The 21,267-nt window shown below is 32.7% G+C and overlaps 1 protein-coding gene across 1 annotated transcript in view; it reads right to left on the minus strand.

Annotated features, from left to right (window-relative positions):
* Positions 1-21,267, minus strand: part of LOC127726064 (uncharacterized) — a 34,053-nt gene that overhangs the window by 3,398 nt on the left and 9,388 nt on the right. The window contains exons 3-9 of the mRNA XM_052233407.1: positions 17,207-17,350; positions 5,909-6,024; positions 5,347-5,487; positions 4,495-4,627; positions 4,001-4,181; positions 1,525-1,607; positions 130-227 (exon numbers count right to left, since the gene is read on the minus strand). Coding sequence (XP_052089367.1) covers positions 130-227; positions 1,525-1,607; positions 4,001-4,181; positions 4,495-4,627; positions 5,347-5,487; positions 5,909-6,024; positions 17,207-17,350 — 896 coding nt within the window. The remainder of the gene's footprint in view (positions 1-129; positions 228-1,524; positions 1,608-4,000; positions 4,182-4,494; positions 4,628-5,346; positions 5,488-5,908; positions 6,025-17,206; positions 17,351-21,267) is intronic.

The following is a 21,267-nucleotide window of genomic DNA, read 5'->3' on the forward strand; positions in this document are numbered from 1 at the left end:
TTCCTCTCTTACTTTCTAAACCCTTACAGAAAAGCATACTTGCATTTAACTCAGTATCTGCATATTTTTCCTATTAACGTTCTTCCCAGAATAAGAAAACTTCTGTAACTATTTTTACAATTATCTTACCATCATATAATCCTCCATCAGATAAACTTCTTTAAAACCACCAGCTTTGTAATAATTCTCCTTTGTCATAAACAAGATTTGATCACCATATGGACGTCCTATGTAAATGTGAGAGTTCAATAATGTTGAATACCGGTAGCCTTGTTCTACATCTTTGGCAAGTTTAAACTATCTTACCATACTTACATAAATATAAGCTTTAATTATCTTCTGTCTATACTTGGGTTTCCAGATTATCTCCATACAACAATCTTAAGTTCTATCAATCAAATCTTCATGCTATTCAATAATCATCAGTGCTCTGGACTGATATAATTTGTTTTACATTTTGTATTTTTTATTTTTTAAATTTGCAACATCTCAGGTAAAATTTACCTTAAGGGAATACGGTTTGGCTTCAAAAACATTTGGCTCTCATCGTTGTTTATTAATATTATTTTAAAAGGCGCTAAGAATGCAACAAAATAAATCTGGTGAAAGAGAGGTAATTCAGACGGTTCCAATAATTGCTTTTTTTGTAATACCAGTCAATAGTAATAATAATAATTATATCATTCTTAGCAACTGATTTAAACATTTCCAAACCGGTTGATTATAATTTTCAACGAATGATAGTTTGTTGTTTTCAGTTCTTTTGTCAAATTCGAGAACGTCTAATAAAATAAGGAGATATGGTATAAGTGCAAATGAGACAACTATCTCATAGTTCAAATGAAGCGGATTTAAGCAACAATATGTCATCGTGTGGCCTTAAACAATGAGCAAAAATCATAAAGTATAGTCAGCCTTATAAGGCCATGAAGAACAGCAATAAAAGCGCTGTTCCTTTGCTTTTTGCTGTGCATGTACTGATTTTGTGTCATGGATGGATACCCCATATTTTTTTGTTCTATTATGACATGACAAGATGTGAAACAAATCAAACCAATACTCTAACGGCCCCAACATCGTATGCATATAGATTATGTCATCTTACCGTAGGATTTCATCAAGATGAAGGGGTCAAAATAAAAAACTAATGTCGAATATGTTAAGTGGAAATCTACTAAAATCATTCTATTTGCTTAATGCATCCTATTATACGAACAGGGTGGTTCCTATAAATCCTCTCAAAATTGTTTCGGGTGTATAATAAGGGTATATTGTTTCTACAAAATGTTGTATAGTTGTACACATTCACTTAAATTGTCAGTGATTTGCACTAAACTAAGTTATTTTCTACGTTCCATCTTGATGCCATAGTTTTACTATTTACTTATACTGAATATTCTTTTATAATGTGGCATCTTTTTACTTGTGTATATTCATTCACATTTCTATTATTTACATCGTATTGAAATTGTGAATTCGGAACCTCCAACTTTCTAGGAGCCAAAGAGTTAAAATATATCTTACCTAGATATTTCACTCTTATGTTATTTGTAGTCCATTGTAAAAAATGCATTTTCATTTTAAAAATTTGACTGCAATCTTTTTCCCTGTGCAAATACAAAAAAGGTTTGAAATGAGTATTCAAATATATTTTTCCTAATATATATGATACTACATACAAAAAGATTTTATTAATACATAAACAGTAAACGACATAGCCTTAATTAACGAATAGAGCTCATTTGTCCTTTAGGATGTATTCTTCTGATGTTTTAGTTTCGTTGAAATCTCGTTCGTGAATTTTTTCCAAAACATATGATACAAGTGGAAAATATCAATGAATTTTTAAAATATTATAATCAAACTAAACTCTGTGAAAAAACTGTGTACTTACAATATGTAGTTTTTGAGTAATAAAATTTCAAATTTCATAACCAATCCGGTTAGTGTCATCAGCCAAAATGTTGAGAAAATAGGTGAGGGGTACAAAGAAATGATTTTACAAAAATAAGTACATCCCATATAATTTTTTTCTTTTCAAAATTTTTAGATATGTAATTTTTCAATCATTTATAACAAAGAAGTTGAAATAATATGCTTTTTGTTCTAAAAAAAAAGGAGATAAATACCAAATTTACCAAGTTGACAGCATGGTCAATTTGATACGAAAAAGCTACAAAATTTTATAAAACTTTCTGATATTAACACCAACCTATAGTTTTTTAAAGTTTGTATTCAGATTGGTCCACTTTATCTTTAGTGAAAATATGAAAACAAGTTTAATTGTGAAACTGTGATTTTTTTCATGATAATACCCCAAAAATGAGTAAAAATTGATGAAAAATGGGAAAATCATTAAAAATTGGGTACTTTCAAATGGCCGTAGCAAAAAAAAATGAAAATATGAAAAAAAAGTTTAATTGTGAAACTGTTATTTTTTTCATGATAATACCCCAAAAATGAGTAAAAATTTATGAAAAATGGGGAAATCATTTAAAATTGGGTACTTTCAAATGGCCGTCGCAAAAAAAAAAGAAGTGCACCACCATATGATTTTTTTCTTCATATACTTTCTTAGTCGTATAAACCCAAAAATCAGGTTAAGAAAAAAAAAGTTTAATTCTAGAAATTTTTAGCTCCTCAGAGGTGTACATCCTTAAATGTATCAGTACCACTCTTATATATCTCTTCCACCTGATCATGTGTCATCATCGCCTTTGATTTAATAGATTCACCTTACAATTAGAAATTGGTATTTCTTATGTTGGCTTATATATTGACAATGCCAGATGCCTATCATTAAAGATGATAGGCACATGCTTTATGTGCCTGGCACAAGCCAGGAGCCTGTAATTCAGTGGTTGCCGCTGGTTCATTTCTGTCATATTTTATTTTTCGTAAATTGTATGGTTATAGATTATGCCATTAATTTTCTCATGTCAGGGATTTTTATAGCCGACTATACAGTATGGATTTTCTCATTGTTGTAGGCCATACGTAGACCTATAAATGCTTATTTCCATGTCAATTGAACTCTGGTGCATAGTTGTCTCATTGGCAATCATATCACATCTACTTAGTTTTATACAAAAGCACTGAAAAATTACTACACCATGAACGTGCATTTTTAGGTCTTAAAAAAGAACTAAATCAATTTCCACTTACTACTTTTCATTGGGTAACTGTATGCAATCTACTTGAAACTACAGCAGTTGATATAAGCAAAAAATCAAGATTTCTTTTAAGCAGATTTAGTACAGTGTGGTAGCCTTTAATAGCTGTGAGTATTGTTGTATATGCTATGTTAAAATTGTTTTTCTGTTGTCTGTATTACCAATTATTTATTTTATTATAAAGCGGTTTTTTACAGAACTTAATTTAATTTGTGAATTTAAAGCCTGAGGTGGTAAGAAAAATCTTGAATACTAACAAAACTACTTAACTCTACCACTGTTTATAAACACCTGTCTATAGTCGGGAACTTAGATAGTGGCTGTCGAGTTGTCTCTTAAAATGTGTTTTTGACGATGAAGTTATTTCAGTAGACGTTGCTGAATTCATTTAGAACTTGTGCAAGACTCATTGTGTTATTGGGTCCTCATTGATATATAGTCTGAATCTACTTTTGTTTAATAGTAGATGGCTTAGACTGACGCATTCGTTTAGTGCTAGTGTCAATGTATTCTTTAAACTTTGAACAAATTTTCATAAATATTATATTTTTAAAAATAAAAAAATGTTTTTTTTAATACCAATTGATAAGAGCAAATCAACAGACGTTAATTCAAGTATTTACTTGCAAATATACTTAAACCATCGAGAAATTTTCTTAACACGCATTGTAATCTATCACATATGTTCCTTATATCATACCTTTGCTGAAATACTCTTACTTGAAAGCAAAATAAAAAAAATCTGGGGTAGTATCTCATAATAAAAATGCTCAAATTTCTATCTCGAAAACTTGTTATAATTGTTTATATTTTCCTAACATGTATACCTTTCAGGGGCTTCTACCACATCAAAGCCCAATCTGAAACACCCTCCTACATTTCCAGGTTTCTGCAGGCATTTGACTATTGCATGGTCGAACTTATCTGGTGCTTCAGTGTCAGCATGAAGAAACATAAATATATCTCCCTTTGCTTGTTCCGCACCATACCTTTGCTGAAATCCTCTTCCTTGAAAGCAAAATTAAAAACATCTGGGATGAGTGTGCCTTAAGTCCAATCTACTTTACAGTAAAAATCATTTCTTATAAAAAAAATTAAATCAACACATTATAAATTTCATGCGTCCAAAGTGTTTTTAGGAAACGTAAAAATACAAGGATAAATTGCATTTTTGTATAAAAAGAAGGAAAGCATACAAAAAAAACTTGATTGCAATGGCTTTGCAGTTATTATTATTTATTTCATTTCATTTTGATATTCACAGTGTATCCAAAAAATCAAATAAATAGTTAATATCAAGGTCAAGTATAATGTATTAAACCTGGAGAACTTTGCACCACTTTTATTGCTACATCTATTGTTTTAGCGAAATTCTCAACAATAGAAATTGTATCATCTGTACTTCCACCATCACTAACAATAATTTCTTCTATGGCCTTCTTCCTGGTGCATTTCTTAATTTAAAAAGTATAATAAAAATAACAATCTTTTACAGCAACGCAATTTGAAAGTGTGTGTTAAAGGTTGCAATTAATTTTCAGTGCAGTTTCAAATTGTGAAAATGCGAAAGTACAACTTCTTTTAAATGTAAGCATATTTGGTTTAAAATAGATAATTCAAATAAAAATGACTTGCAACTGCTCAATCAATTACTATAAAAAAAAGTATGACGAAAATAGGAAGACAGAGTCCATTCTGAATGACTAAATAACTACATATCATTTACAAATAACATTTCATTTTCAAAAGAGAAAATTCCCATTATAGGAAACACATCTGTTCATTTCGAAAATTAACACTTTAATAAGACTCAGTAATATTACATGCACTTAATTAATGCAATCATGACATTCAATGATTAAATCAATTTTGAAACGGGTTGTACTACTAGAGATAAAGTGATGAGTTGTTAGTTCTGAATGTGATTACCAGACTATCCTCGTCTTTAGCTTATGTAATCATACACTACATGTAGTATGTGTCAAATTTAAAACCAATAAACCGATGTCGAATTTGCAGCTTGATTGTTTTCTGTAAATTCATTTAAAAGTCATATAATTGAAAAGCAGCTCCATAGTTAACAGAATTATCAGCCACACAGCTTTTCAAAATTGTCATCATGAAGTCCCTTCAATATACTTGGAAACCCCAAATATTTATATACACATCATACCTTTAAGACTGTCTCCAGTGTTAATAAAATAGTATCTGCTTCATTGTATACAGGTATGATAATACTGATTTTTGGATGAGCAAGTTGTTCTTTGGTTACTTGTAACTCCTTTTCGAGAACCCCCAGGTCTTCTGCGACGTCCTGTAGTAATTCAGCAAAACAATAAATCAAGATTAGCAGTTTTTCTTTTCTACAATTTTCCACTCATTTAAAAACATAATCCACGGAAACATGCCAGTTTGAGGACAACAACGTTGCAGTGCGAGTCTTGAAAATGTTTGTTTAAGAAGACACATTAGAATGCACACGAAACCTTGCGGATATTTAAGGTTTGTGAAAGGCTATTTCTTCACTAAATGGTTCTGACTTTAAGGTTAAAACCAGTAACAAATGAGCTATTTTTATTTCATTGTATATTGTCTCAGATTTAAAATCGTTCTTGACGCTCGAATACAGCATCAATTAAATATGTGCGTCTTTCACAGTTCCGTTTTTAGCTTTAAAGAACATAATTAATATGGTCTTTAAGTCTGCATATTACAATTTTTATTAAACTACTTACCACATCATTTAAACATTTTTCTAATATGCCTAATGAAATTCCTAGATCTTTCGCTCTTTCTGACTGTTCCCTGAAGACTGTTTCTGAACCCCAGTTTATATCACTGAACACGTCATCTAATGTTAAATTTGAATAGATGAATTAGTATAACCATTCAAAAATCCTGAAATTTATAACAAATAACAGTGAGAAAAGGAAGCTAATTCTCCCATGAAAAGCTATTCTATGAGAATTTTCTTAACATTAAAATATATTGCAAAGAATGCTAAGAAAGATAAAATCAAAGCACTGCGAGTGCTGAAGGCAGTTAATTGAAAACCAAGGCAAAAGTAATGATGAAAATTGTGAAAGAGTTGGTTTAGTTATTTATCACAGCTTATACCTCTGCTGGTGGACTATCAGTCCCAGAGGGTATCATCAGCTCAGTAGTCAGTACTTCGGTACTGACATGATTTATAACAAACTTTTCTAAAATTGCCCGTTTATAAATTTTGAAATTATAAAGAAACTAAGGTTTCAACTCCCTCAGGCAAAGTTGACCTTAGATGGATTTGGCTATTTGTTTTAGGTATTTTTGTCATATAGCTCTTCAACTGTTTCGGTACTTAAACATCCCTCGGATTTCAAATGTTTGGCTTTGAGCGTTCCTGATGAAGGTAAATCCAGAAAAGCGCTTCGGACGCATGAAATTATTAAACGTGTTGTTTTCAATTTTTTACATCACTGGGTCGATACCTCTGCTGGTGGACTATCAGTCCCCGAGGGTATCATCAGCTCAGTAGTCAGTACTTCGGTACTGACATGATTTATAACAAACTTTTCTAAAATTGCCCGTTTATAAATTTTGAAATTATAAAGAAACTAAGTTTTCAACTCCCTCAGGCAAAATTGACCTTAGATGGATTTGGCTATTTGTTTTAGGTATTTTTGTCATATAGCTCTTCAACTGTTTCGGTACTTAAACATCCCTCGGATTTCAAATGCTTGGCTTTGAGCGTTCCTGATGAAGGTAAATCCAGAAAAGCGCTTCGGACGCATGAAATTATTAAACGTGGTGTTTTCAATTTTTTTATAATAAAATGCTTCGCGGGAAACAGCTTGATACTACCGCAGAGGTAGAACCCTGAACAGTTGGGGCAATTTTGGACACTACATTCAAGTGTTGACAGCTCTGAGTTTGGATTGTGATTAAATATTTGACACAGCATAGGTTTGTGAAACAGACTGAATGTGGTCAAAGAACTGAAAAAAATGAAAATTTGACTTTTACCTATTCTGGTCCAATATCCAAAATTTAAATACACGCTTAGATTCAGCATACCCAAGATTATTTTTTTGTTGAAATCAAACAAAAGTTTTATTTTTTATCCTTTTGACAACCATTTGAACCAACTTGAAAATGGGGCCCAAAATCGAAAATCTGAATATACGGTTAGATTCAGCATTTCAAAAAACACAAAGAATTCAACTTTAGTTGAAAGAAAAGAAAGTTTAATTTTGGAACCTTTGGACCTTGATGTAGACCAATTTGAAAACGGGGAGCCTAAATCGAAAATTTAAAAGAACGGTTAGAATTAGCATATCAAAGGACACCAAGAATTCAATTTTTGTTGAAATAAAGCAAAGTTTAATTATGTGGAACAATTTGAATGTGGGACAAAAATACAAAAAAAAATCAAAAACACGGTAAGATTCAGCATATCAAAGAACCCCATTGAAATTGATCAAGAAATAAGTCATTTGTACAAAGTTCTATAAAATGCTTGTTTTTGGCCCACAATTCCTAAACGGTTAGGGCCACAACCCCCAAAATCAATCCCAACCTTCCTTTAGTGGTATGGAATTTTGTTCTACAATTTCAAGTACTCAAGTTATTGTCTTGAAACCAAATGTCTTCGGACCATTTTACGGCCGAAAATGTAAATGTTTTGCGGTCGTATAAAATATCCCATGCAAGTATCAACACATTTTGTACTGTTCTGTTTTCCACTATCCTACACACTTTTCTCAACCACTATACCATTTGTTTTTAAAAGTTGATACCAGGTTTTACGTTACTTTAAAATATGTATCCTTTTTAAAGTATCAACGTCTCCATTGAATAATTGAAGAAAGCAAATTCATCTATATTGGGAATTTATGAAAAGATGGTTTAGTGAGTTTTATGGAAAGCTTCAATCTTAGGATGCATTTTTTACACAAAATATTATATAGAAGGCTAATATTATTTTCGTGATTATGCTCCTTGCTTTGTTCATGACCAGCACACTGAATAAATGGTTTAATGTACTAGTTACAAGCTTACAACTTTGACTCATCATACCTACCTCATCAGGTAAATCAATTACAATCAAGATGTTGGTTAAATTTCACCTTGAATTTTAAACTACACGGAAAAGATATAACAAGTCGGGTAAAATTTTACCGATATACTATTTTTTGACGAAAATTAAAGCACCATGGACCAGAAATATAGGACAGCGCTACGGCTGATAGGACTGACCACCCTCCAATATTATATTAGCCTGGGGAGAACGATGCGTTTGATCGACGTAAATTTTGTATATATACAATACAAAAGTTATGCGCAAGACGCAAATTGGGTCAAAGTCAAGGTCAGATTGACATGCCTTTGGTAGATAAATATGAGATGGCCATGAATTGGACAAGGATATACTTTAACATGATTAATAGAGGTCAAATGTCAAATTCAAGGTCAGAGTGACATGACTTTGGTATATGACACACCCCTATCCAAGAAACAATCATTACTTTTACTTAAATTTACAGTTTTACTGAACTTGCTTTTCCTACGTTGTGTGTACGGAGTTATCACTCATTGATCACCACTTCGTCATGAATAAGCTGACACAATTTCATGTCTGATAAATTTGGGGTACATAAAATAACATAACAACTAAAAATGGTTAAACTTTATATTATATACCTCTCTATGCGTTACCATACCTATTTAAGGAATAATTTGGGATTTTAAGTGGACCTATGGCAGTATGCAAATTTTTCAGAAATTGTTATCACTTCATTCACTTTAACAACACTTTTTAGCAATAAAGGTGAAGTATAATGAAGCTTATTCACTCAAGAATTCAAAACTTTAAGCTTTATTTATGTACGTGTACAGGCCGGGGCTGCTCTGGCTCCCAAAAATTTGGAGCCAGAAAAATAGCCAGCTTCTATATTTTGTCGCCAGTTTGGAATACCTAGCCTTGATTTCATCTACCCAAATTGATGTGTCTGTGTAGTTTGATATTTTTTCTTCCTTTCTATGCAAAAAACCTAACAGGTCCACTGACACTGTTGTCTGAACTTGTACATATGGAACTATGGCCAAATACTGATAATTTTTTTTAACTTTGACCAAGGCGAATTTTGAAGAAAAAAAAATTCTCTTCCTTATTCATAAAGTCAGTTTGAGGAGTAACCATTCTTTCTTGGCAGCAGTAGAGTGGATTTAGGCTACTTACATTTGCCAATTTTTAGATCGCAAAAACGGTATGCAGCTGGTATCCGAAATCTGAAATTACTGATTCAAACACTATCGGAAAAACATGAAACCCCCGAAAAAAGGATGGAGAGCTATGATCGACATATGTCACAGTGTTTAATCAGAGAAATATATGTCTCTTGTTAAATTCAATGAAATATATTTGTCTCATATAATATTACTTCAATTCTTTCAATAAAGATAATAAACAACGTTCGGTCTGTTTTATGTGTTCTTAACCGGCTCTTCCTCTCGTCTTCATGACAAAAGAAATTATAAAACAAGTTGCTTTCTTTAAAAAAAGAAATGCAATCGTGAACCTAAATGGCTTTTTGGTATATAAGATTAAATAATTGTTATATCATATACATGGTTTACCTCATATTTATAAAAACAGATGTAGAAAAACTGACATGGATTCTTAATGAAACTTCTGTTCAAAATTGGGCATAATTCTCTTGTTAAAGAAATCATCTCTCCCATCCCTCTCTCTCTTCCGATAGATAACATTACAACATGCTAAATAGGAGGCAACCACTGTATGTTCAATTCAGAGATGCTGTTTTGAAAATTAGAGGTAGCTTCCTGACTAAAGTCGACATGTAAATGTCAAAACAGTCTTTGTTCTGAAGAAGTTTAAAGAAATGAATCGTGATTATTTGTTTTTGTAGCAAGTTTGAAAATAGTTAGAAACCCTAAGCTATATTCTTATTTGTTAATCCCGTACTAAAACCGTTCTGGAAAACCAATTACACTGGTTTGTATGGTTTGGTCTTTGGCTATCATATTCAAGATATGATTGATCTCTATTTATTTATACCCAAGGCAACAAACTTCAATCTAACTTTTAAGAGTAGAAACAATTTGAAACTTCAACTTTATACTTCAATTAGTTTGTTCAAACAAATCTCACTTTTTCATTTCATAACTTGTCCTTTTGTAAATTAGCCAAAATATAATGAAGTTGTTGATTTGTTGTCTTTAAACGATTGTGTGACAGACAGAGGAAAGCAGGAATAACAGTGCCAATTCAGTATAGCTCATGTCCAGTACGCAATTTAAAAATCCTGTTTTTGCAATCGCATGTCGGTTGAATACGGATATTGATTTAAAGTAAATAAAAAACAGAGTTCCGATGTCCTCCGCGTTGCACATATCTTATCTATCCAAGGTACAAGGGCAATAACTAAAATAAATAGGGAATGTGTCCGTGGGACACAGATGATGCCCCCGCTTGCATATAATGTTATAAAGGGATATAACTCAAGAACTGTAAAAGTGACGCTACCCAAATTTGTACTTGATCTGAGTTTTGTGGTAATAAGCATTGTGTATACGTTTCATAACATTTGGTTGAGGCAAACTAAAGTATGAGAACGGAAACGAAAAATTCAGCAATTTTTCCTTTTGTAGAGGGCATAACTCTAGAACAGCAAAAGTGACGCCACCAAAATTCGAACTTGATCTGTGTTTTGTGATAATTAGCATTGTGTATAAGTTTCATAAGATTTGGTTAAGGCAAACTTAAGTAAGAGAATGGAAACGAAATATTCAGCATTTTTTTCCATTTGTAGAGGGGCATATAACTCTAGAACGGCAAAAGTGACACCACCAAAATTCAAACTTCATCTGTGTTTTGTGGTTATAAGCATTGTGTATACGTTTCATAACATTTGGTTGAGGCAAACTAAAGTTAGAGAACGGAAACAAAAAAATTAGCAATTTTTCCATTAGTAAAGGGACATAACTCTAGAACAGTTAAAGTGATGCCACCAAAATTCAAACTAGATCTGTGTTTTGTAGTAATAAGCATTTTGTATAAGTTTCATAACATTTGGTTGAGGCAAACTAAAGTTAGAGAACGGAAACCAATTTTGGGACGTACGTACGGACGGACGTACAGACGGACAAGGGTAAAACTTAATGCCCCCTCCGCTACGGCGGGGGCATAAAAAAACACTTTTTGTTTGTTCTTTATAACAATTTATAAATATCTTAGAGAAATAAAGGCTTCAGAGCAAATGCAATGCGATTTCTGTTTTGATTAATATTCCAAGGGCATAACTCGTGAAAAATATTTGATCAGCACTTATTTTCGAAAGTGTCAAAGACATTGCTGAAATAAACCTACGATATAAGTTTCATAAAATTCTGGAAAGAGTTGTACACATGAGAGCGCTAACAATGCAATTTTTCATATAATCAATATTTCCAAGGAACATAACTCTTTTAAAAATAATTGATCGGCTCTGATTTTCAAACTCGTTCAAGACATGCTGAAATAAACCTACGATATAAGTTTCATAAAATTCTGGAAAGAGTTGTACATATGAGAGCGCTAACAATGCATTTTTTCATATAATCAATATTTCCAAGGAACATAACTCTTTTAAAAATATTTGATCGGCTCTGATTTTCAAACTCGTTCAAGACATTGCTGATATAAACCTATGATATAAGTTTCATAAAAATCTGGCAAGAATTGTACACATGAAATCGCTAACGATGCAATTTTCCATGTAATTAATGTTTCTAAGAGGCATAACTCTTTTAAAAATAATTGATCGGCACTGATTTTCAAACTCGTCCAAGACATTGCTAATATAAACTTATGATACAAGTTTCATAAAAATCTGGTAAGAATTGTACACATGAGAGCGCTCACAATGCATTATCCATATAATTAATGTTTCAAAGGGGCATAACTCTTTTAAAGATAATTGATCGGCACTAATTTTCGAAATCGTCCAAGTCATTGTTAATATAAACCTCTGATATAAGATTTATCAAAATTTGGTAAGAATTGTGCACATCAGAGCGCTAACAAGACCGGACGGACGGACGGACGGACGCCCGGTATATCTATGTCCCCCGACACGCGTTGTGCGGGGGATAATAATTTGTTACTAAGGTGTGCTATTTTTTGCTTATGAATACAAACGTTTTTGTATCGCATAATTTGTAAAGATATCGTCATATTTTTCGGTAAAAACGCTCTAGGCCTCTTTGTTGTTAGGGATGAGGGATCGATAAATACCCTGCCACGTCCGGTCTGTATTTTTGTTTGATGTTTTTCTGCTTTGTATGGATCTGATGAGTGAAGCCTTTTTCAACTGATTTTTATAGTTTGTTCTTATGTTGTGCTGCTACGCCACTGTCCCAGATTAAGGGAGGGATGAGCGCTCTCAAACATCCCCGCCACGTTCTTTATGTGCCTGTCCCAAGTCAGGAGCCTGTAGTTCAGTGGTTGTCGTTTGTTCATGTCTGTCATATTTGTTTTTTTGGTAAATTGTTTTGTTATAAATTAGGCCGTTAGTTTTCCCAACTAAATTGTTTCATATTTTTTATGTCGAGGCCTTTTATAGCCGACAATACGGTATGGGTTTTTCTCATTGTTGAAGGCCGTATGGTTGCCTGTAATTGCTTACATCAACTTCTTTTTAACTTTGCCGGATGGTTGTCTCATTGGTAATCATACCACACCTCCTTATTTTTATATAGATCCTCTAAATTCGCTTATGAATAGAGATTGCCTCAACTCCTTGAAAACAAATTAACGGAATTTCCAGAAACTTGCACTGATTCTTCTTCAGGTTGGACATTAGGTTGTGCACCTGCTACTTTAACTTTTAGCTTGATATTTTGTGTATGGGTTGGGAGGGTCAAATACCACAAAGAAGATCACTCAGTGTGACTGAAAATCGTTCATATTAAGTAGTTTTTTTATATATAAAAAGAGCAAGATGTGCTATGATTGCCAATGAGACAACTCTCCATCAGAGACCAAATGACGTAAAACTGAAGTTAACAACTATATGTCACAGTACGGCCTTCAAAAATGAGCAAAACCCATACACTATAGTAAGCTATATAAGCCGAGAAATGAAAAATGTAAAACAATTCATACGAGAAAACTAACTGCCTGATGTCATTGAGTTGTCGTTTGTTATTGCTTTTGTTTCCTTATTTATATTTTGATAAAAATGTAGAGCCTTTTAAAATTACTATAAATAGAAGTTCGTTATATTATTTCTGACTGTATCTGTCATCACTCAGTCTCTATAAAAGACATTCGTTTATATTTTTATCTCTGACCCTGTATTAGTATTTTCACCACTGCTGTTGCATATGGATAATATCAGACCTCACGCCCAAACATTTAATCTTTCAGAATCGTCATCATACCGCTAAAAATATTTTTATAACTTAAAAATAAAATGTTTGTCCCTTACAGAACTGAAATGTTTGCAGCAGATCTGCTGCAAAAAGTTAAATCACAAAATTTCTGAACTCCGAGGAAAATTCAAAACGGAAAGTCCTCAACCAAATGGCAAAACCAAAATCACAAACACATCAAACGAATGGACAACAACTGTCATATTCCTGACTTGGTACAGGCATTTTCTTATGTAGAAAATGGTGGATTGAACCTGGTTTTATAGCGCTAAACCTCTCACTTGTATGAAAGTCGCATCAAATTCCGTTATATTGACAACGATGCGTGAATAAAACAAACAGACAAAATAGGTACAAATCTCAAAATAGCGGTACAGCAGTCAACACCGAGTCACAATCTTAATCACAAAAAAAAAACCAAACAAATATTTAACAAAGAAGCACAAAAAAGCATATATCACATTTAACAACCTCATTCATTGCTTACTTATTTTTGTATTTCATTTATGTATGCCAAATCAACCCATAAAGGATCGAGAGATTTTAAGCATTGGGCCGAACTTGCTGCGGGTGTGCTGCAAACAAAAAGCTTGCAGGAACCCTATGAATAATGTTTGCAGATGTTTGCAGCTAGCTGCAAACCTCCTGCAAACATTGCAGCTTTTTGCTGCAATCTTGCGGCAAGTTTGCAGAAACAAATATGTTTGCAGTAAGATTGCAGGAAAAACTAGAATATAAGGGATGTTCGCAGCTAGATTGCAGAAATATTTGACAATTCTAAATGTTTGCAAGAGCATTGCAAGAACTACATAAAATGACTGAGCATGTCTATTGGTAACTTCCTGGAAGATAAAGATTTGAAATTTGAAAATGTTAATTGTGTTTGAGTCATGTTATATATTAGTGTTCAGGGAGGCATTTTAGTTTGGAAATTAAAAGTTTAGTTTTCAAAGACCTTATTTGTAAGTACAAATTATTCATAGAAGTGTAAACTTATGAAATTCGTCCCCTTCACAAATATCTGCATGCATGAAGGTTTGAAAAACATTTTCAAATATGTAACCATGCAATATACAGTACTCTCTATTATATTTGGAGATTGTAACTTATTAAATATTTTCTTGTAATAAGTAAGGTTGAATTTTGTGACTATTTTAAATTAAAAAGCTGTATACATGCACAATCTAAATTTCAAATAAACCCTTTTTTTGAATTTTAGATATTCATTCATGCAATTCATTGAAGCACGTACTTGAACGACAAAAAACACTTTAAATTGATTTTTAAAAGGTATTAACTTATGCTATGATAATTTTTCACATGATAAAGTATTTAAATTATTGCATGTATGTATGTAACATAACTTTTTCAGAATTGTTGTGTAATATAAATAATGTAATGTGTACACAACATGACATTGGTTGATTGTATAACATATGTAGTTCCTGCAAGTTTGCAGCAAACACGCAGGAGAAAGAAAAATTTGTATATAAATGTTTGCAGCAGGTCTGCAGCAAACACTCATTTACATGGTAAATTGTTTGCGGCAGACCTGCAGCGTATTTGCAGCAAACATGCCGCAAATACAGACTCTGTTTTCGTTGCAAGTCTGCAGCAAGTTCGTTGCAGACTTGCAGCAAATGTTTGCAGGAGGCTGATTTTTTCAGTTAGGGGTAGCATCTTATATGTGCATTTTACACATCCGAACGATTCTAAGGTTCAGTTTGTTTTTCTTTAATCTATTTTCTATTTAATTTAATTTGTATTTTGATAACGATAAAGGAAAGTTTGTTCCGATATTTTATCAATTAAAGTAATGGACTTCTAATTATAATTCCATTTTTGCTATTTGAAATGAAAAAGGAACAATTTTAGAAACTCCTTGTTTGTTCACATCTTTCCTGGGCGTAGAATTTTAACTGCTGCTTAAACAGACTTTGATCTTTTTTAATCACGCTAAAATGGCTCAGTTTTAAAACGCCCTATCCATTGACCGTCACTTAATCTGCAATGTGAACCCAGCTTGTAATTTAGAAAACTGAACATATGCGACGCTAATTTGATTAACTACTGATGTAGGATATCAATCCGCCTCGATTAACACTTATCTCTATAGCAACTGTAAAACGCTAATACATATTCATTAGATCAATTAATTACCTATTACGCCGGCGGCTATAGAAAAGAGATGTATTTCGAAAAGACAGAAGGCATTTCCGGTATTCCGAAAACTCTGACCTTTTGTCACGTGACCAAAACCTTGACCTTAGAGGCCATTAAATCGTTTGTCGTCCAACTATAACAACTTCAATTAACAGGGCCAGTTATGTAATAAAACGGAATAATATGATAGAAAGGAATGAAAGCGTTATTAAAGTGATCATTCAATGCATGACTGCCAAAAGACTTCCACATGACTGCTACGCTTAAACGACACTGTAATAGGTACGATTCATGTAAACAAAGTTGCATTAAAATATAGTATCACTGCTAAAAGTTTGTAATACATCCTTGAAATCAACTTTTCGTCTACTAATTTAAAATTACCGCCAAACGATATTCATTCGCATTTTTGTCATTTGGCAAATGTAAACGCCTTGTATTTAGAATTTTTAGGCGATGAAATATTTCATACAATTGTTCTTTAACATCGATCGTTATTAAAAGCACAGAAGATAAAAAAAAACAATGTAAGGCTTTCCATAGGGCACTATTTCCAATGTGCTACTACATTGATTTTGGGTTGTTCGACGATCATTTAAGGTTATTCTAGACATATTTAATGTATTCCAGAACTAAAAGCAAGAAAAAAGTGTCCAATTAGTTATACATTACCTACCAGCCTGCTGGAATAGACAATGGCACCGATTTCAGAATTCCAGGGGGGAGCAAATCTAGAGTGCTAGCATAAGGCAGCTTAACTGTCTAATAATTGGTAAAAAATTTCAAAAGATTAAAGCCCAAATTCATTTCAAACCTCAGTACGACATCCCTCCTACCGAACAATTGATCTACTATATTGAAGTATCCACCATATTCCTGATTTCAATACAAATACTATCAAAGAAAGAGGATTGATTTAGAAAGATGTTATCACCAAAATCTATATTATAGCTTGTATTATATCCAATGCATTGTTCTATTTAAATTAATGCTCATATTTGTATATTGTCATATTGTATTATGAAGAAGACTTCATAAGAATGTTTTACTTGTATCTAATCCATTTTGCTTAAATTGATCAAATAAAATATATCAAAACAAATTCTGATCTGAGGGACGAAATTGTCCAATATATATGCATGTTCCATGCCTCCCCTACACCATGTGTCTTATGCTGCTTTATTAATGTGTATTATCAAAAGTGTTATTGTCTGATCAGTTTGGTGTTAACAAATGTCTGTTGATGTTTTGTGTCGTTTGGTTTCTGTCCCATTACTAATCTCCACGTCATTTATAACTGTTGCATATAATATATATTTTTGAACAACGTAATTTGATCATAAAATTTTGTATCTTAGGGTGTTAGCGTCCGGCTTACCAAACCATAAGCCTGGTATCTTTGATGGCTTACCAAATCAGAAGCCTAGTATCTTTGATGGGTTATTACAACCTACCCAATTTAACATTAGCTGACTTTGAGATTCCGACTAAGTAATATCCACCATCGGCGGCTGGTCCTAACACCATGTCAGATCCGTTCTGTAGTTTGTGGTATGCTTCTGATATTACATTTGAATTTATTCCAGGAATATCACTACCTGCATTTTATATTTAAAAAAGACATAATAGATTCATCAAATAATTGAATGTTGCTGTTGAAGGTATTTTGATGTTCTTCTAATACATTTTTGGAATCAATACTTAGAATTTGCCAAAATATATGCGACTGTCCTACGGGGGTCTCATTGGGGGGTTCTGATCCCGGATCCCGCTTACTGTTTTGTCAGATTCCCGTATCCCGCTAGACTTCATTTCCTGTTTTCACGGCACAATAATTTGACTTTCACGTGTCACGCTTACAAAAAATCGGCAATCCCGGGTCACGCTTAGACCCCAATGAGACCCACTCCTACAAGTGAGAGGTTTAGCTAGCTATAAAACCAGGTTTAATCCACCATTTTCTACATAAGGAAATGCCTGTACCAAGTCAGGAATATGACAGTTGTTTTCCATTCGTTTGATGTGTTTGAGCTTTTGATTTTGCTATTTGATAAGGGACTTTCCGTTTTGAATTTTCCTTGGAGTTCTGTATTTTTGTTATTTTACTTTTTATAATTACGGTCAAGGCACAATAACTGGGCTATGTCACACATACACAAAATAAGCATGCCTTTATCTCGATTATTTTTCTAAAATATTACTTAATGAAGTCTTTCAAAATTAAGTGAACATATGTATGGAAAGCACATAAAATCTGCGAAAAACGTTCTTAAATTTGTCTTCAAATAATCAAATCTCCAATTTCAATTCCATAGATTTTTGGTATCTTAAGTTATTTGTACATCTCGTCTAACTGATCATATTTGCTGTTCAAAGTATCTCTTCGTTTATTTTTAGTTTTGAAGAAACAAAAAAAAAAGGTAAACATTTCAATAAAAGGCCCCGGACATGAATGAAACATGTGAAACAATTCAAATAAAAAAAAACCAACAGCCTAATTAATAACAAAACAATTTACGAAAAGCAAATATGACAGACATGTATCAACGACAACCACTGAACTACATGCTCATGACTTGGTATAGGCACATAAAGAATGTGGCGGGGTTAAAATAAAACATGTTTGTGAGCGCTCAACCCCCCCCCCCCCCCCCCCCCCCTCCCCCTCACCTGGGACAGTGATGTAAAAGCATAACATAAAAACAAACTGTAAAAATCAGTTTCAATTCGCTTAACTCAAAAGATCGTATACTACATATGTTCAATATGTGAACTTGTACTAGACAGTTCTTTACATATAGTATGTATTATCAATTAAAGAATTTTAACGTACTAATAATTCGGTTTAGATACGGTTTTATGATCTTTATATAGTTAAATTTACGCCTTACTGGACACTTCATACCTTTACTTTTTACCACGCATGATAGGTTAAAATGTTTGTTGGCAGAAAATTGTTCTTACCTATATATTTTCGACCTTCGGTTTTCTTGAACAAAAGAAAACTGAATAGTTAAAATGCCATCTCTCGGTCGATATCGCAGTAAATAAAAGCACCAGACCTTGTAGTTAACTGACAGATATACCTCAGTAAAGTCATATTTTCAATTTGATTACATCTACCAATAACTTACACGTGTTACAAGTTTCTATTAAGCTATTTTGTTTACTTGTTTTGTTTTGTTGCTGACCTTGAAAAAAAAAACAGAAAATGTTGGATAGGTCGTCGATCTCGACTGATACGTTTGAAAAGAATGTCTTTTGTTTGCCGTAGTTATATATATATATATATACGGATACTTATCAATTCGAACTATTCTTTTTAAAGAAACGAGCCTTAAACTTTTAGCGAATTTTACTAAACTTAAAAGCGTCAATGATTAGGATTGTTCCTTGCAATTATAGAGGATTTTCTCTTACAAGAAAGTACTCGTTTACTTGTTTTGTAGTATCATATGACTTTAATTTTAATAATGACAAAATTTGAAGAGAAAAATTGACGATCTCTGTACCGTTGTCTCTGTGTACAGTTACTTGGTGATAGAGAGTACAGCTACTTGCGGTTCTTAAATTACAATTTTGACTTAATTGTCATGTGTTACCTTAAAACAAATCTTTTAAGGGGGATTTTAAGGAGGATTACTCGATTTACGTACATGTACCCCTAGGCCCGTCACTTGAAAAAAAAACCATTAAGGTCGATTATAAGAGTCCTACAATGACTATTGTGCATTATTTTAATAAATTTTATACTTGTAGATCAATATTAATATATAATTGTTTCATCTTTAAAGAGGATTGAGCGATGGAAAATGGTTAGCACCGTAAATATTCTGTATTTACATATCCCTAGTCAGGCGCCTGTAATGCAATGGTTGTCCTCTGTTGTTTTTCTATCATATTTGTTTTTATTCCATCATTCTTTTAAATATATGATACAGGCTGTTGGTTTTCTCGTTGAGTTATTGTCATACAAGTGAGAGGTTTAGCTAACTATAAAACCACGTTTAACCCACCATTTTCTACATACATAAGGAAATGCCTGTACCAAGTCAGGAATATTACAGTTTTTTTCCATTCGTTTGATGTGTTTGAGCTTTTGATTTTGACATTTGATGGGGGATTTCCATTTTGAATTTTCCTTGGAGTTCGGTATTTTTGTTATTCTACTTTTTCATATTTTGTAATGTCAGTGTCTTTTTAAGCTTAGTTTACAGTATGGAATTTTGCACATTGTTGAAGGTATAATGTTGCTAAAGTTGCTTACTTCTACAATTTGTATATGGATAGTTGTTTCATCAACATTCATGCCACATCATTTTCCTTATTTTCAATACATGTAAAAAAAAAAATTAGTGGAGCGAAAAAAAAATCTTTGTACTAAACAAAATCATTGTCTTCGATTGATTGTTGCTTGCCTTAATTCCGAAAGGAAATGTTTCATGCATGTTAGGGACGAAAACGTCAAGTTAACAACTATTAAAAGGGACGACCAAGATGAAGGAGAGTAATTCCGAAGGCCCTAGAAAATGAGCATATACTGGATGTGGACAGAAGCCTTACAACTGGCCATCAACGGACCCAAAGAGTTATTGTGAGGTGTCTTTAATGTGCCTTCTTTCTGTACGAGAGTGGATTTAAAGTCCCCATTCTGATTGCATTTTGCTGTGAATTTAAAGACACCAACAATCAAACGAACGCCAAACTTTGACAAGGATTGTACTGTTGTTAGCAATATGACAACACATTAACTTCTAAATTATTGTCTTTTAAATCAGCACACTCGTTAATTTCCAATTTATGAATGTCTTTAAATGCCATTTATAGTACAACATATTTGTTTATTTTTACAATACCAGGTACACTTAATACCAATTACCAGTACACCTAGTCTTCAGTTAAAACAAAAACATTTATGCTGATTTGAAGCATTCGTTAAAAAAAAAACTCTGCAAAGCAACGTATATCATAATAAATAAATCCGATGCCTAGTGTAGAGAGAGTGTGTCACGCTATCTGCACGTTAGGAACTCTTTGTGGGGTCCGTAGGTGACCTGTTGCAAGACTTAATTGATGTCCCTATCCAATATACCCTAACTTTCCAGTGGCAGTCTAAATTCCCAGACGGACCCAATTACAACACCAACCTATTGTATTTATTGTTAATTTGTTCTCACAAGAACATGCATGAGATATTTGCCACTGGACATTCAGCAACCAAAAATCAATCAAGCCACTAGCTTCACAAAATCTTACTTTCATAATGCCTTTGTGTACCTCCTTTTCTATTTCTTGTTGCGAACATTCTGCATAGTTATATACATGTACATAACAAAAAATAGACTTCCCCACATCTAATCAAATGGGAGCGAAAGGTGTGACTCCTAGTTTATTTTATAGTAATTTAAACTTTCCAATGTTTTAGCATTGTAATTTTCTGGTTTGGCACTTGCAAACGAGAAATGTTCATTTTGTTTGTCCTTTCTAAGAAAAAAAACATATCATTTTTTTTTTC

The sequence above is a fragment of the Mytilus californianus genome, unplaced genomic scaffold (assembly GCF_021869535.1).
Source record: "Mytilus californianus isolate M0D057914Y unplaced genomic scaffold, xbMytCali1.0.p SCAF_1, whole genome shotgun sequence".
NCBI classification, from domain to species: domain Eukaryota; kingdom Metazoa; phylum Mollusca; class Bivalvia; order Mytilida; family Mytilidae; genus Mytilus; species Mytilus californianus.